At 51.2% G+C, this 16,505-nt stretch overlaps 2 protein-coding genes across 13 annotated transcripts in view; one reads left to right on the top strand and one right to left on the bottom strand.

Moving 5' to 3' along the window:
* Positions 1–233: 233 nt before the first annotated feature.
* DMAP1 (DNA methyltransferase 1 associated protein 1) lies at positions 234–7,487 on the top strand. Its single transcript, XM_033226698.1, has 10 exons — positions 234–631; positions 1,141–1,232; positions 1,494–1,689; positions 5,125–5,283; positions 5,399–5,566; positions 5,869–6,054; positions 6,217–6,288; positions 6,613–6,685; positions 6,826–7,118; positions 7,368–7,487. Exons 1-10 carry the CDS (start codon positions 527–529, stop codon positions 7,425–7,427), a joined length of 1,404 nt encoding a protein of 467 aa, XP_033082589.1. The 5' UTR covers positions 234–526; the 3' UTR covers positions 7,428–7,487.
* A 415-nt stretch (positions 7,488–7,902) lies between these two features.
* Positions 7,903–16,505, bottom strand: part of ERI3 (ERI1 exoribonuclease family member 3) — a 134,122-nt gene continuing 125,519 nt past the window's right edge. For all 12 annotated transcript variants that reach the window (XM_033226703.1, XM_033226706.1, XM_033226700.1 and 9 more), the window contains one exon: positions 7,903–8,453. Coding sequence is in view for 7 of the 12 variants with exons in the window: in XM_033226706.1 (XP_033082597.1) it covers positions 8,371–8,453 (83 nt within the window). In the remaining 5 variants the exon portion in view is untranslated. The remainder of the gene's footprint in view (positions 8,454–16,505) is intronic.

Below are 16,505 nucleotides of genomic sequence, written 5' to 3'. Positions count from 1 at the left end.
CTTCCCAAAGTCACAAAGTTCTGGTATCTCTTTTCATTGCCTGAGATGCAACGGAGCATCGTAGAGGGAAAATGCCAGAAAGCAGGCAGTGCACCAATGAGAACAGGCTCGCGGGGGAACCAAACGGTGGCAAGCTTAGCACGGCCAGTAGCTTTCACCCTCGGTTGCCAAGTCGGCTCCGTTTCCTACAACACCGACCGGAAGCGTTTCTGTCGACCGCGTTTCGAATGAGCACCGCCGGAAGTTTCTCTCGCGGCTTTGCGGGGACGGGGGAGTGGTAGTGGGGGCTGCAGCCGCTGGACACGGGTGCGGAGGTTCGAGGGCCCAGGTGGCTGAAGGGGCAGTTAGGAACATCCAAGCGGTGGGACACAGGCAGAACCCCGACCTGACCTGGACCACCCTCGTCCTCTTGGCCCGCCTCTTCACCTCGCTTGGCTCTGGATTGGCCCCACCCCCTGACCTGGGCCTGGTCCTCCCTCAGGCAGTGACCCTTGACCTCCGGTGGCTCCCCCATCTCTCAGGCGCGATGGCTACGGGTGCGGATGTACGGGACATTCTAGAACTCGGGGGTCCAGAAGGGGATGCAGCCTCTGGGACCATCAGCAAGAAGGACATTATCAACCCGGACAAGGTAGCAGGGGCACCTGAAAGCACTGGCTAGGGGAGAGTAGGGGAGTGAAGATGGGGAGGAGTGACAACAGAAGAGAGATGGGGCAAGGAATGGGTGCTACACTTACAGTGAGTTGGGCAATAAAAGGGGTGACATAACAGGACACAGAATGTGTGTCATCCTTGATGGGAGGGAGGAGGTGGGACGTCGTGGGAGACAGTGGGACCAAAAGGGTATGACACCTCTGAGAGACGAGAGGACCAGGCAAGTGTGATTTTTGCTGCAAGATATTGTTGGGGAGAAATCAAGACACTGTAACAGTCTGAGAGTTGGTGGAATGGGGAGGGGACTGCTCTGATTTTGGGGTAGGGTAGTGTCCCTGGGAGTGGGGTTTCTGTGCCTTTACAGTGTGTCAGTTTGCCTGTCATTGACCCTGTAGGTGCTGGTTTTTTCAGGGATTGAGCTGGACTAAAGAATTTTCAGGAAAGGGAGTCTAGGCTGTGGTTCCTTTCTGTGGTTTCCTTCCTCAGAAAAAATCCAAGAAGTCCTCTGAGACATTGACTTTCAAGAGGCCGGAGGGCATGCACCGGGAAGTCTATGCCTTGCTCTACTCTGACAAGAAGCAAGTATTGGAATCCCAAGTCCCCCAGGTTTTGGCCCCTGATTCACCTGCCATGCCCCTAACTCCTAGTTTTCTCTTCCAATTCTCTCCTCCCCAGCCAGGGCTCCTGCTTGCTTAGCAGGATGCAGGAGGACCAGAAATCTCTTGCTCCAGGTCATGACTTTCTTGCTATAGGGCAGGGTAGATCAGCTCCCTGGGACACAAATCTCTTTAACACACCTTCTGATTCTAACCTCCCATCTCCCTAAACCTCACTGCCAGGGATGCACCCCCATTGCTACCCAGTGACACTGGTCAGGGATACCGTACAGTGAAGGCCAAGTTGGGCTCCAAGAAGGTGCGGCCTTGGAAGTGGATGCCATTCACCAACCCAGCCCGCAAGGACGGAGCAATGTTCTTCCACTGGCGACGTGCAGCGGAGGAGGGCAAGGACTATCCCTTTGCCAGGTTCAATAAGGTGAGCTACCTTCATTTGGACACAGGCCAAGGTTGCCCTCCCACTTTGAGCCATTTGTGCAAGCTCTCCAGTCTCCTAGGGTTGGCTCCAGGGACATGCTCATGCCCAACTGTGATCACCCACCCAGTCCTCATGGCAAATGCATGCAGAGTAGGACTCCATGGGTCTTTTCTGCCCAGGGGATCCTGTTCTTTCCCGGACCTGCTCTGGTTTTTCATGGCTTTTCTTGGTCTTTCAAATGTTGCGGTTCCTCAGAGCTGTATCCTGGGTACTCTACTCTTCTTGCTCTATACTTTCTTAGTATGAACACTGTGGCTTCAGTTACCCTCTCTACACGTCACCAATCCAGAGCAGTGGTTCCTTCGCATCTAGTCATTTACTATCTCTTTCTGAATGCCCCACAGGTACCTTACATCAGGTAGGTACTCTGAACAGAACTCATCATGTTCCCTCTGTCAGTCCCAAATCTGTTCCCCATCTTAGTGAATGGCACCATCTTCCACCCAGTTGCCCAAACCAAAAACTTGGGGGATCGTCCTTGACTTAGTCTTCTCCCTTAGTGCTCACAATATTTAAATCAGTAGCAGGACAAAAAAGGTAGGGAAAACAAACATGTAAGGAAATAGATTGAAGTCTTTCAAATAAGAGCCATCAATAACATGAACCAGGATTTGAATGGGTATGAAGTGAGATAAAGAGTGAAGTTGTAGGTGTGTGGCGGGGGTCCTACCTTAGGATGGTCAGGGAGGCCTCTCAGAATGCGCACAGCGTTTGAGCTAGATGCCAGTGACACATCTATTTATTGAGTCCTGTTGATTCTTTTTCCATAATAAATCACATCTCTGACTATATTCTTCATCCCTTATGCCAGCCCCCTAGTCCAAGCTGAGTTATCTCTGGTCTAGATTACTGTAGCTCAGCAGAGCAGGACCTTCCCAGACTCACCCAGCCAGTGAGATGCAGAGCTAGATTGGGCGAGGTTTCCTAGTCCATTACTTAAGTCATTGTACAGTGTGGCCTCACAGCTGCTGCAGCCTGGAATAGCCTAGACTTAGAGCCTGAAAGCCTCATTTACTTCTTTTCTAACCAATCTTTGTCCCCAGGGTGGAGTGTCACTTGTTATATTCTGTGTATCAAACTTCCCACATGGTACCAAAATTATTCTTTCAGCTGCAGTATGAGCTCTGAGAGGCTAAGACCCCTGCCTGTCATATGCAGCACTGTGTCTCCAGCGTAGGTATTGCAGGCCCATGGTAAATATTTGTTGAATGAATGAAAAAATGTCTTCCTGACTTGACTATGAGCTACTTGAGAGGACTGGCTGCACAGTTCCTGAGGGTTTTTTTTTTCTTCTTCTTCTTCTTCTTTGAGACAGGGTCTCTTTTTGTCGGCCAGGCTGGAGTACAGTGGTGTGATCTCAGCTCATTGCATCCTCCACCTCCAGGGCTCAAGCGATCCTCCCACCTCAGCCTCCCAAGTAGCTGGGACCACTGGCATGTACCAAAATGCCTGGCTAATTTTTGTGTTGTTTCTTAGAGACCGGGTTTCACCATGTTTCCCAGGCTGGTCTCAAACTCTTGGGCTCAAGCGATCTGCCCACCTCAGCCTCCCAAAGTGTTGGGATTACAGGCGTGAGCCACTGCAGCTGGTCATGAGTTGTTGGTTTGTTTTTTAGTTAAATTAAAATGCATAGGAGAAATACGTAACCAAACCTGGCAAACCAGAGAGACTTCCCAGAGGAGATGATGCCTGAGAGCTCGAAAGGTTGAGAAAGTTATCTAGGTAGAAGGAATGTGGAAGTGGAAGGCATTTCAGGCAAGAGCAGAGGTCAAGGGGGAAGTCTGCTATGTTCTAGAAACTGCTAGTCATTTGGCTGCAATTTAGGGTTCATGAGGGACAGTGGCTGTGGGAGGAGGCCAGGTCATTTATTTGCATGTTCATTAATTGATTTGGTAGACACTGATACATACAGTGTGCTGAGTCCTAAAGGTGGGAGATGAACTGGACAACACTTGCTCTTGAGGAGTTTGTGAATTATCTAGAAGATGCTTTATCTGAGATGGAGAGCCTCTGAGGATTTTAATAAGGGATAGTTGGGGGTAATGATAAGATACATATTCTGGAACACTAGGACAGTGTGTCTCAAATCATCTGTGGTGAAGGACATTTTTCTGTTTTTATTTCCAATCCATCAGAGACTGATAAAGATAATAAAATTATAAAGACAAAATACAAGTTCATGTTTCCTCATATTAGATTCAACAGCATACAATTACTGTAAAATTGTTAGGTAGTTTTTCAGTGTCTACTTTGTTTCCATTCTCATCGTAGACCAGGGGTAAGTGTAAACAGCACTTGGTTTGCAGACTATCCTTTAAGTAGCACTGTTCAAAGAGATCACCTTAGCTGCAGATGGAGAATTGATTGGAGGAGGATTGAATGAGGGCAGAGATCAGCAGGGAGGCTATTTCTCTGATCCAGCCAAGTGACAGGTAGGCTGGACTGGGAAGTGGCAACAGAGACAGAAATTTTGGAGGTAAAAGCCACAGATTTGGTCAAGAGGAGTTGGGAGTCAAGGGGAAAGATAGGAATTAAGATGCCTCCCAGGTTTCTGGCTTGAGCAGCTGGGTTGGGTGATGGTGATATTGACTGAAATCTGGACTGGAGAAGATAATGTTTGAGGGAGGGCCAAGAGTTCAGTACTGAGATAAGTTTGAGGTACATGGGGGACCTCCAGTAGGAGATGTCCAAAAGGCGACCAGTTTTGGAGCTGGTTGTGGTCTTTAACTGAGAGGAGACTTTCCTGATCTAGTCTAGCATTGACTCCTTCCTTGGGTCTCTGACAGACCCAGCTGGTGGTAGTGCTGTTTGTCTCTGGGGGAGGTCTGTAGGATTGTGGGTATGGGAGAAGGGAGGAAGGGGCATTGGCAGGGCTGCCTATGTTGGGAGTAGGATTCAGGCCCAGATTCTGTAGAGATGCCTGACCTTGGCAAACTCTGGGGGAGTAGCAAGTCCCACTGTCCCCACTGGGTGGCAGTAGTGCTTCAGACAAGAATTATATGGACTAGGGGCTGCTGGGCCTTTCTCCAGGTAATTAGCCATCTATCCTACTCCAGAGTTGACCTTTGGACTCCACAGAAGCACTTACATGTGGGCCCCTCACCTTAACCATGGGGGCAGGAGTGTGTGTCCCATGACTGAGGCTCTGGAGCTGGAGACAGTGAAGTTGCTCCTGGAATGAATCGGGGAGGCTACAGTCCCAAACCCTGCTAGGACCTCTAGTCAAGCAGACAGGTTCTTTCCTCACTCCACGCTGCAGGGACACAGGCCCAGGGGCTGGCAACAAACAGGAGGAGCTGTGGTCACTGGGGGCTGGAGCCTGCTAGACATGACATGATGTGGGCATGCCCCTACTGTGTCCCTCTGTGCCAGTAGACTGTGCAGGTGCCTGTGTACTCAGAGCAGGAGTACCAGCTTTATCTCCACGATGATGCTTGGACTAAGGCAGAAACTGACCACCTCTTTGACCTCAGCCGCCGCTTTGACCTGCGTTTTGTTGTTATCCATGACCGGTATGACCACCAGCAGTTCAAGGTGAGCCACTGTGCATTTGCATGTGTGCCCAGCTTCTGGGTCTAGCAGGCCCTTTTATGCCATCTCTTCCACATGCCCCTGAATGTTCATTCCTCTACCCGGTCTTGCTTCTTAGAAGCGTTCTGTGGAAGACCTGAAGGAGCGGTACTACCACATCTGTGCTAAGCTTGCTAACGTGCGGGCTGTGCCAGGCACAGACCTTAAGATACCAGTATTTGATGCTGGGCATGAACGACGGCGGAAGGAACAGCTTGAGCGTCTCTACAACCGGACCCCAGAGCAGGTTAGCCCAAGGCCATATACCTGTCCTCCATGCCCCAAAACCCTTGCCCATTGCCTCCATCCTCCGTACCCCTCAACTCCCACTCCCAGGTCCCCCCTGCCTCCCACTGATACCCTATTAACTGCCCCAAGCCCATTCCTACCTCTCGTGGGCCATCCCCCCTGCTTTTCATAGCCCTTCACCTCCTTCGTGATCCCTTACTTCTCAGATTCCCTCACAGACACCCCAGCACCCCATCACCTCCTTGTCTACCCTCACTCCTAGAAGTGCCCTCACACACTTTGTATCCCTCACCTTCCCAGGTGGCAGAGGAGGAGTACCTGCTACAGGAGCTGCGCAAGATCGAGGCCCGGAAGAAGGAACGGGAGAAACGCAGCCAGGACCTGCAGAAGCTGATCACAGCAGCAGACACTACTGCAGAGCAGCGGCGCACGGAACGCAAAGCCCCCAAGAAGAAGCTACCCCAGAAAAAGGAGGCTGAGAAGCCGGTGCGGAGGCTCAGCCAGCCCAGCTCAGGGTGGAAGGGTCACCTGGCACAAGGCCCCACCCCGAGTGGAGGGTTCTGAGAGCACCCAGTGCTGATGGGGTGCTGGGACTAACCCTGGGCTCTCCCTGTGACACCTTGATCTCCATAATGCCTTCTCCCCCAGGCTGTTCCTGAGACTGCAGGCATCAAGTTTCCAGACTTCAAGTCTGCAGGTGTCACGCTGCGGAGCCAACGGGTACGTGAGTCACCTCCTTTAGCATGTTTGGGCCCTGGGCTCTGCTCTGGGCTCCGTGTGGCCCAAACGCTGAAGGCAGGTGGGGATGGAATGGTAGCAGAGATTGCTGCAGACAGAGGTGGCCTTGCCAGGATCTCAATGATGTGGCCAGGCTAAGGTCACAGCTTTCACTGTATTCAGCTTCCTGGCTATTTCCTCTTCTGGCCCATAGTTAACCTCCATGTGTTACCGTCTCTTCCACACCTCTTTCCCACTGCCTTTTGTCCCCTTCATCCTAAGCCTCTTGTGGCTGGGAGAGGCTTAGCTTGCCAGCTTTCATTGCAGATGAAGCTGCCCAGCTCTGTGGGACAGAAGAAGATCAAGGCCCTGGAACAGATGCTGCTGGAGCTTGGTGTGGGTGAGTGTGGGGACTGGGCCCCACAGGGTGTACCCACCCGAGGCTGTGGATAAAGGCTGGGTAGGGGGAGGGGAGTTCACCTGGCTGGCCCTCTACCACACCTGGGCTCTGCCCCTGTGCTGCCCGCCACCTGCCTGCAGAGCTGAGCCCGACACCTACGGAGGAGCTGGTGCACATGTTCAACGAGCTGCGGAGCGACCTGGTGCTGCTGTACGAGCTCAAGCAGGCCTGTGCCAACTGCGAGTATGAGCTGCAAATGCTGCGGCACCGTCACGAGGCACTGGCCCGGGCAGGTGTGCTGGGGGGCCCTGCCACACCAGCATCAGGCCCAGGCCCAGCCTCTGCTGAGCCAGCAGTGACTGAACCAGGACTTGGCCCTGACCCCAAGGACACCATCATTGATGTGGTGGGCGCACCCCTCACACCCAATTCGGTAAGAGCCTGGACAGGCTGGGAGGCATGCCTTGGCCCTGCGAGTGAGCGCATGCACATGGGTGTAGGGGCTCCTCTCCCTCTAGTGCCTGCAGCAGGGATGATCATCACTTCTGTGTGGGTCTGAGACTGAGGGCTAGGAGTGGGTTGACCAGTGGGTGTCTTTGTCCCTGAGCACATGGAACACATGCACTAAGCCTGACTCAGGCCTTGGAGGTCACTGACCTCAATGCCTTCTGTGTGTCCTCAGAGGAAGCGACGGGAGTCGGCCTCCAGCTCATCTTCTGTGAAGAAAGCCAAGAAGCCGTGAGAGACCCCACGGGGTGTGGGCGACGCTGTTATGTAAATAGAGCTGCTAAGTTGGACCAGGCTGCTTCCTTTTCCTTTCCTTCACTTCTGATGCCCCTAGTGGGAAGGGTGGGCCAGGAGAGGATTGTCAGAGCCACTCCACAGGGTGGCAGGTAGGTTTGCCTGTGTTCAGGCCCTTTGCAGCTCTCTGACCACTAACCACTATGAGTTTCACCCAAACTCCTGCACCTCAGAGCACTTGTGGTTTACGCTCAAGATGGCTTTGCACACAGCCTGTACTGATAGTCCCCGCACTGCCACAGTTGTGTGCATATTGAGTGAGGGTGTCACAGGTGCTGCAGTGACGGCCAGTCACACATGGATGGCCTTGTGCACAGAGGCAGTCTGGAGCATGCTCCACCTACCTTCACATCCTGACAGCTTTGGCGCAGCAGCAGCCTCACACACACAGACGACGGCTTTGCACACACACCCACTGCCTCGTTTCCCCGACTTTATTCAGTGGCACGTTCACAGCGGGGATGGGGGTAGACACAAGGTGGGGCCTGATCTGTCCTGGAGCCCTGGGGGCACCACACACCATGCACTATGGATGGGAGGGGGCACGGGGGGGGCTCACTGGCCCCACAGAAGCCTGTGTACCAGGGAGGAGGCAGTGAGTGCCTGGGTTCCCCTAGCCCAGGCCCGCAATGGGAGGGGCTAATACTGGGCTGAGATTGAGGGGTGGGGATGGGGGGCACAAAGTGTCTGCTCCAGAAGGGCCAAGTGGCCAAGCCCTTGCAAGGGCACAAGCCCACGCCAAAGGCACAAGCCCACAGGGCAGCTGGGGGACACTCTGGAAGCAGAGCTATGCCACTCTCCCTCTTCCCCTCTGGTGAGGGAGAGGAGGATTCTGGGCTGGGCCAAACAGCTACCCTGTCCTGCCCCATCCTGTCCTCGGCCAATCAGAACGGCTTCGATGTCTGCTTGAAGATGAAGCCTCGATAGGCGAGTGTCTTCATGATGTTGGCAATGTTCTTGCAGTCGTCTAAAAAGGAGAGAAGACATTTAGATCGGCCCCAGATCCTTCCCCTCCATGCCCACAGGTGCTCTTACAAGGGCGGGGGTGGGAAGCAGGGTCAGATTCAGGAGCCACAGGCTTTAGAGAGGGTGGTCCCATCCCCTGGTGGCAGCATCCCTGGCTTCAGGTTGGGCTGGGTGATGCTGGGCCAGCAGGAAGCCTGGTCTTGATGCTTCTCAGTTCCATAATTCATGCTGGAAATTGGCCGGCATGTCCCGCCCCAGCCCCAGCGGTGATGTATGGGCACCGTCGCAGTAAGAAAAAGGCAGAGTAAATGTGTAATTTCTCCCTTGACGGCCCCCGGCCGCTGGGCGATCCTTCTTGTTGCCGCCGCGTGGGGACGGCCCGTCCGCCACACTCCGTCTTCCCGCCACCCGCTTTGATGTCTCCATTTCATTACTGGGCGGCCATTCATCACACCCACGGCCAGGGTGACTTTGCCGGCACTTTCGTGTGTGTGGAAGATGTGACCCAGGCCATAATCACTAGTGACAAGGCACAAGGCTCGGCACTGCTGGCCCAGGGCCCTGGGAAACACACCTGCCCTGTGTCCTGGGCTTGTGTGCTCAAACAGCAACTTGCCTGGGCACCTGTTCCAGTGCAGCTCTGATAGGATGGGGAGGGTCCAGATTTGTGGTCCTCCTCATAGCCTTGGCCATCAGCCCTCTACCAGACACTCCTGTATATGTCGGCGGAAGCCCTGCTCTGTCCTAGTAGGCTCAAAGTGGGTGCTAGTCCCTTTTTGGGCCCTGTTTCTGCCCATACGTTGTGGAATATGTCTGCCTGTATTAGACTCTGTCACAAACAATTTCTCCAGCATTGGATGCTTTCAACAGTCCTAGAACCCTGGAGGCTGCAGGATCAGGCCTCTGGGGCCTCAGTATCATGGACATGGGCCAGGATTTGTTTCACCACTGCCACCACCAGCAGGAAGTGCACCTGCCCAGAGCTTATTCCACTAGAGGAAGCCTAGGAGAGAAGCAGCCTGAGTGCCTTGAGTTTTTCTAATCAGCTGCCCACGCAGCCACCAACTCATTATCCCCTCACCTGCCTCTTCTCCCATCTCCCTTAGATACTCCTGGGCCATAACCAGGGCCTCAGCCACCACCAGCCTTCATAGGATCGATGCTGTGATTGTAGAAATATTGTACATCAATGTCATAATCAAGTATGGGGGGTAGTAAGGTCAAGGTGGGGTCAGGAATTCTCTGCCTGTCAAGGCCCACCTTTGCCAGGACCTTAGCCTAGGAAGGGGACCCTCCAGCACTAGACAAGGGCAGTAGGAGGCGCAGTCTCTGGTCGGCCCACACCCTGCATCACTAGCCAGATCCTAGCTCTGCGGAGTCTGCTTTGGGCAGGCAAGTCAGACAGGGTCCTGTCTTGCAGAGCTCAGTGTGGATGTACCTGCAGTGGATGTGGGCATGGAGAGGTGACACCTTCCCCCAGGGACTCAGGAAGCCATATGGGCTGGTCTGAGGCAGAACAGTAGGAAGACAGATGGGTGGGTAGTGGCGGCCATGGCAACTCCAGACGTGACCCATCCCCGTGGTTTATGGGCCGGACACGCACCCCGCTCAGCTGAGGCCCCATCATTTGTCTCTCTTAGTGTGTGCGCCTGTGCTGTGGGGGTAGAGGGTGGAGGAGGGAGGGGCTGTGCTAGGCAGTTGACAGGAAGGGGCCTAAGAGGGGGAGGGGTTAGGATGGGGCCCATGAGCTGTGGTGGTGCCAGTAGAGGGACTATGATAGGGTGATTTTCTTCCCAAATAAGTCTGGCTCTATCAGGGCACCTCCAATCCTTCCTGTCTCCTGTACCCTAGGGACCATGGCCGCTGTGCATATTAAGAATAAGTCCCCTCGTTATCTGCAATTACCCAGCGGCCACACACCTCATTTCTTCCAGCAGAAAAGAAAATTAGTTTTCTATTGACTTCATCTGGCTCCTCCCTCATTGCTGGACAGATCATTCAATTTGCTTCCCCTGGCCCAAGTGAATGTCCCAGCCCCAACCCCCAGGCCACCAGCCATCCAGTGGGCAAGCACTGATCTCCCACCTGTGCCTGGCCCTGTGCTGGGAGAGGGTCCCCATGTCCCAATCTCTGTCCTTGACCTCTTCCCCACTCTACACACTGGATGACTTCATCTAAATCGTGAGTTTAGGCTACCCCCTGAAGATCACCGTCTCCAGCCTGGACAGCTCCTGGGCTCCACACCACATATTCCTGAACATCTCTTTCTAGATAAACCCTAAACGTCCAATCATGAGCTAATTTTCTCTCCAAGCTGCTGCTTACCCCTCAACCTGCTATGTTCTCCGTCCCAGTGAATGGCACCATAATCCACCCAAAATGCCCAAAGAAGAAATCTGAGAGTCATGTTGCCACTTTGCCCTCTCCCTCACTCTCCAAATCTAATCAAGTATGAACTTCTGCAGATTTTCTCTTCTTATTCTCTGCCTAATCATCTTGTATTACAACAGCTGTCCTCTTTCTCCCTCAAATTCATTCTCTTACAGCCAAAGTGATTTTTCTTACATAAATCTGATCATGTTCTTCCTTAAAGCCATTCAATGGCTCTCCTTGCCCTCAGTTTAAAGTCTACACTCTGTAATGTGTCTTAAAGACTCCACAAAAATTGATCCCTGCTATTTCTGGTCTCTGCCATGCTCAACCCTCAATCCCTGGACTCTAAAGGACCCCCACTCACTGTTTTCTGAAAATGACAAAGTGGGTTTTGGAGACAGAAAGACATGTTTCCAATCTAAACTTCACCCACTGGCTACATAACACGCAGCAAGGGCTTAGCGTCTCTAATACTTAGGTTCCTCTACTAGGGTGATAATGGCCTTGCTGTTATTGTGAGGACTGAACAAGGTGTTGCACCCATATCTTTGCACATGCTGTTCTTTATGCTTGGCATACCTCCTCTTTCTGACGAAAAGGCAAGGAAGCTAGTTTTCTGGAGGACCTAGTGGTGAGAAAGTGTATACAACTGATAGCACAGATGCCTGATAGGGGCCGGCAGACTTGGTGAAACCAAATTGGCATTCACTCCAAATTCTGACTTCAGATCCTGTTTACTGGGTATTTCTGGAGTCTAACTTGTTGCAGTTGGCCCACTACAATAAAGAGAGACCAGGGAAAGGAAGAAATTTGCTCCAGTTCACCTAGCGTCAGTGGAATGACAGCCATGGACTTCCAGCTCCAGGGTCTTTTTCCAGCCCTTGAAGCCTTGATAATTTTTTTTTTTTTTTTTTTTTTTAAGTCTATGGCCCTACTAGAAAGTGAGGAAGCTTGGCAGAAGCACTAGAGACAGATCTGGGGCTTTTAATAGGCCAAAAATTCAGAGAGAGCGAGCAGCAGGGTGAGTCTGGTGGCAACATAGTCTCTTGGAAAGTTTTCTGCTTGAAGCTCTGGGGGCCACCTGGGTTAGCAGGCTTGCCTTCCAGCACCTCTCATTGAGCTATGGAGGCCAGCAAGAAGCTGCTGTAGGGTGGGAGTGGGGTGGCAGGGAGCACAGCCTTGCACCCACAATAGAGGCCTCCAAGAGTAGGTCTACCTCACCTTCAAATTCTAGAAGGCTAGCCTTTGGTTTTGTTTCATTTTGTTTTGTTTTGAGACAGTCTCGCTCTGTCACCCAGGCTGGAGTGCAGTGGCGTGACCTCAGCTCACTGCAACCTCTGCCTCCAATTCTTGTACCTCGGCCTCCCAAAGGGCTGGGATTATAGGCATGAGCACCTTCCTGGCCAGGCTAACCTGTTTTTATGTTTCTGCAGGATCATCAATTTGTGACAAGATGACCCTCTCCTCTTTTTTGGGGCATTAATATTCTCAGTGTTGGAAATATTTTTATATTGTCAGGACCATAATGTGAGGAGTGCAGCAGCATAAATCCCTGAGAGAAGATTAGTGGGGCTAGCACCTAACAAGGAAGGATAAGCTTGTTGGCTGGGCCCAAGGACAGTCAAATGTCTGCCTGACAAAGAATCTGCACACAGAAGAGTTGTTCAGATCACTTAGGACACCCAGAAAGAGCTCACAAAGGGCAAACAACCTGAGGCTGATATTCTCCATTAGTGGTACTTACCTGGGAACTGAGTGACAGTGGACAGGAAGCAGGGCCTGGGCTAGGGAGACCCTCAGGAGGAAGGGGGACCCAAGAAGTGAGAAGTCCATTCATTCATGTACTCATTCATTCAGCAAACATGCACTGACACCTTCTGTATGTTCAGTGATCTTGTACCGTAATGCTTCTGAGGGATATGCAAGACTCTGTAGCTCCCTGCCCTCAAGGAACTCAAAGATAGCCCTGTCAGGTGTGCAGTGCTATGAGAAAAGGATGCATGGAAAAGTAATCTAGTTCTGTTTGAGGATTAGAAAAAGACTCCAGAGTTGTTAAGCAGAGGTCTTAGGGGATGGGGGAGGGAACTAGCCCACCCAGTTAGGGTTGGGGTGAGGAAGGTGTTCTCAGCATAGGCACATTTATGGAGGTGAAATGTGGAGTGTCCAAAAAAAATTAAGTTTATCAGATGGGTGGGGGGGATGAAGAATCAGAAGGGAGTGTCAAGAGATGAAGCTGGTGGTCAGTGACTGACTAAAGGGAATCCTGAAGAACCCAAATGCTAAACTAAGGAGCTTAAGACGTTAATATTCTGAGAATGATGGACATTAACATGTTTAAGGAGGGGAATGACAGTACCAGATCTGTGTTTCAGAATTATCATCCTAGATGTGAGGACAGGATTAGAAGGATTAACCCTGAAGGCAGACAGATCAATTAGCAGATTGTACTGTGGTCCAGACCAGAAATAATGGCCCAGAACTAGGCCAGTGGCAGTGGAAATGGAGAAGATCTATTGAAGATGTGGGGGAAGTGGATGGAGGTAAGAGAATTTTTAGGAAACAGAATGAGCAAGCCTTAATGGGGGGATTAGGGTGGCAGAGGGAGAGCATCTAGGATCTCAGTGCCACTCACTGAGATAAGGCATACCAGGGAAGATGCAAATCTGGGGCAGTGATGAACTTAGCTTTGGATAAGTTAAGTCATATTCCTATGGGACATCTAAATTTGTCAGGCATTTCTTTACGGTTTCTAGGCTAATGTCTTCTCTATCTCAGCATTATTAAACATACACACACACAACTATCCTATGTTTTCTTCTAATACTTTCAGTTTTTTTATATTAACTTTTTAATCTGTCTGGAATTTATTTTTGTGTGTGGTAAGAAATAAAAACTCTAACTTTTTTCCCCCGATAGCCAATTGTCCTACCACCACTGACTGAACTGTCTACACTTTCCCCATCCTTTTGAAATGACATCTCTATCATATATACAATTCCCATACATGTGTCTGTTGGAGGCAGGAGAGAATGTATGTGAAATGATCAAAGAAGCCAATCAAACTAGGGGAACAGGAGGGACAGTAGGGTGGCAAGCTGCTGATCTTATGGGACTAAGAGGCAGTGTGGCCTAAAGGAGCATGCAGACACATCCTGAGGTCTGCTGGAGTCTCCACAGGCCTCCTGCCTGCGGAATGCTTAGCTTGGTAACGCACTTTATTAGTGATCTTCAGGACATGGTGAGGAATGGGGCGAGAGTCCATGGAACAGGGACCAGCAGAGATAGGGTAGGGTAGTTGGGAGGGGGTATGGAAAACAGTGCAAGGAGTAGGAACCATGCATGGTAAGGGTGACACAGCAGGATCCCTGGGTGTGTCCACATTCTAGAACCTCAACTATTGCCACATCTGTCTGTCTAGACATCCTGGCAGCAGTAATGGCCTAGTTCTGCTTGACACAGGACTGCCAGATTAAATGTAGCCCCAGCTCCATACAGGACATAATTATTTTTTTTTAATACTAAAAATTATTTATCTGAAATTCAAATTTAGTGTCCTGTATTATTTGTAACCCTGTATTATCTGGCAATTCTGTGATGGGGACCCAACAACTGGGTGCAGTTTAAGGTTTAGCATCAAATGTTAGCTTAGAAGGAAGATGGAGGCCAAGACAGTGAGTTTAGGACTGACACAGCAGACAGCCCCAGTATATCCTGCTTCTGGGTTTGAATCCAAACTCCACCACTCAGTAACCATGTGAACTTGAGCAAGTTCCTGAATTCTATTTAACTTCTCTTTGTTTTGGTTTCTTCTTCTCTAAAATGGGAATAATAATAATTATAGCAATAACTTCCCTCAAAGTGTTGTTTTTTTTTTTGAGACGGAGTCTGGCTCTGTCGCCCAGGCTGGAGTGCAGTGGCCGGATCTCAGCTCACTGCAAGCTCCGCCTCCCAGGTTCACGCCATTCTCCTGCCTCAGCCTCCCAAGTAGTTGGGACTATAGGCGCCTGCCACCACGCCCGGCTAATTTTTTGTATTTTAGTAGAGACGGGGTTTCACCATGTTGGCGAGGATGGTCTCGATCTCCTGACCTCATGATCCACCTGTCTCGGCCTCCCAAAGTGCTGGGATTACAGGCGTGAGCCACCGCACCTGGCCCTCAAAATGTTGTTAAAAAGATGAAATGAGTTATTTGTGAAGTGCTTAAAACAGTAGCTCGGTTAGTTATTATTTTTGTAATTCCAATAACATCTAAAAATAATGTTATTCCAACAATAATATCCTGATATCTCCACCCCCCCTTGTCTCAGACATGGCCTACACAGTCCCGAGCCCCCATTCACGGCCACCTTGGCCCACCTGACACACTTCCTAGACACACTCCCTTCTCCCCACAGCCATGGCTCCCATAGCTTCCTCCCCTTCCCCCAGACAGGGTCCTTACAGCCTCCACTCCAAAGTGACCCCTTTCAGCCCCTCCCCTCAGCCCCCTCCACCCCACCGAAGTGCCTGGAGGTGCCACAGGCTGATGGTGAAGGATGACAATGGTTCCACAATAAGGGGAAAAGGCAATTTCATCTTGATTAGCAGGTGATTTCTCTCACCGTAATAAGCGCGCTCCAAATAATTAGCGTGTTTTACGTAATAATGAAATTACAGAAATGCAGTCCACTTATTCAAACAACTCACCATTACCATATTTTTAAATATTAGACTTAATTAGAGTTTATCACTTCAGAGAAGTATGCGGACCGAAGATGTTTTTAAAAAAATCCTCATAAAGTGTTTATTAAGCGCTGGTAAAGCTGGGATAATGATGTGTTTGGAAATTAAGGCAATCAAACACTTACCGCCGCTCCTGGAGGCCAGGCATGGAAATGAGGCCATTACACGCCCATTACCCGCCAGCTCACAGCCATTTGGGGGCAGTGGGGTTGGGGGGGGGGGATGTGCCTGGCCGGGAGGGCACGGTGCCCGGAAACCCCTTTGCTAGCATCCCAGAACTGCCTGACCAGTAAGCACAGCATCAAACCCCTTATGTCACTTACAGTGCATTTGGCCACCAGGAACTCAACTCAGATTTGGCCAAGGGACAGGATTGGTCCCAAATGCCAAAGATGATACCCAAAACCAACCCTTATCCAGACTCCCAGGCTTGGCAGGACATGTCAGCTTCATTTAAACCCCAATACAGAATGAGGACAGAAACCACACTGGGTAGCCAGGGAGGTCCACATGAAGAGGTGGAGGGAGGATCCCACCTGCTGGCTCCAGCCCTGCAGAGGAAGCTACAGGCCCAGACCAGGTGACCACTCCCAAGTCTCGGCCACACAGGAGGAGGTAGCTGGAGTGATGGGAAGAAACTGAGGAATTGTGCTGTGAACCAAAGAGGCAGAAGAGTCAGGCGCCAGGCTCAAGACAGACATGGGGCCAGAACCTGGATCAGGGAAAGCAGGCAAGAACGGTGGCAGGGAGAGTGGCTGGTGGCTCCGGGCCCCATTTATCCCGGTGAATAACTAATTCTAGAATTTATAGTGCTGGGTTTTTGTTCTGTGGCCATTTATATCTGCGAGGGAAGGAAATGAAGAGGCAGCACGGACGCCACATCTTTCTGTGTTATTGCTTGTCTGCCATTTGCAAATCATTATTAATTGTGGGCCCCGGTGGCAGGCTGGGTGGGGGC

Source organism: Trachypithecus francoisi, unplaced genomic scaffold (genome assembly GCF_009764315.1).
Source record: "Trachypithecus francoisi isolate TF-2019V2 unplaced genomic scaffold, Tfra_2.0 Lachesis_group12, whole genome shotgun sequence".
Classification (NCBI taxonomy): domain Eukaryota; kingdom Metazoa; phylum Chordata; class Mammalia; order Primates; family Cercopithecidae; genus Trachypithecus; species Trachypithecus francoisi.
The sequence above is the reverse complement of the archived record's forward strand: the minus strand, read 5'-3'. Positions and strand labels throughout refer to the sequence as shown.

Bases quoted from the DNA above. Each gene is read 5' to 3' on its own strand.
- DMAP1 (XM_033226698.1), top strand. From the start codon at position 527: ATGGCTACGGGTGCGGATGTACGGGACATTCTAGAACTCGGGGGTCCA. The intron at 1,690-5,124 runs GTGAGCTACCTT...CTGTGCCAGTAG, and splicing joins CCTTTGCCAGGTTCAATAAG to ACTGTGCAGGTGCCTGTGTA. The intron at 6,289-6,612 runs GTACGTGAGTCA...CTTTCATTGCAG, and splicing joins TCACGCTGCGGAGCCAACGG to ATGAAGCTGCCCAGCTCTGT.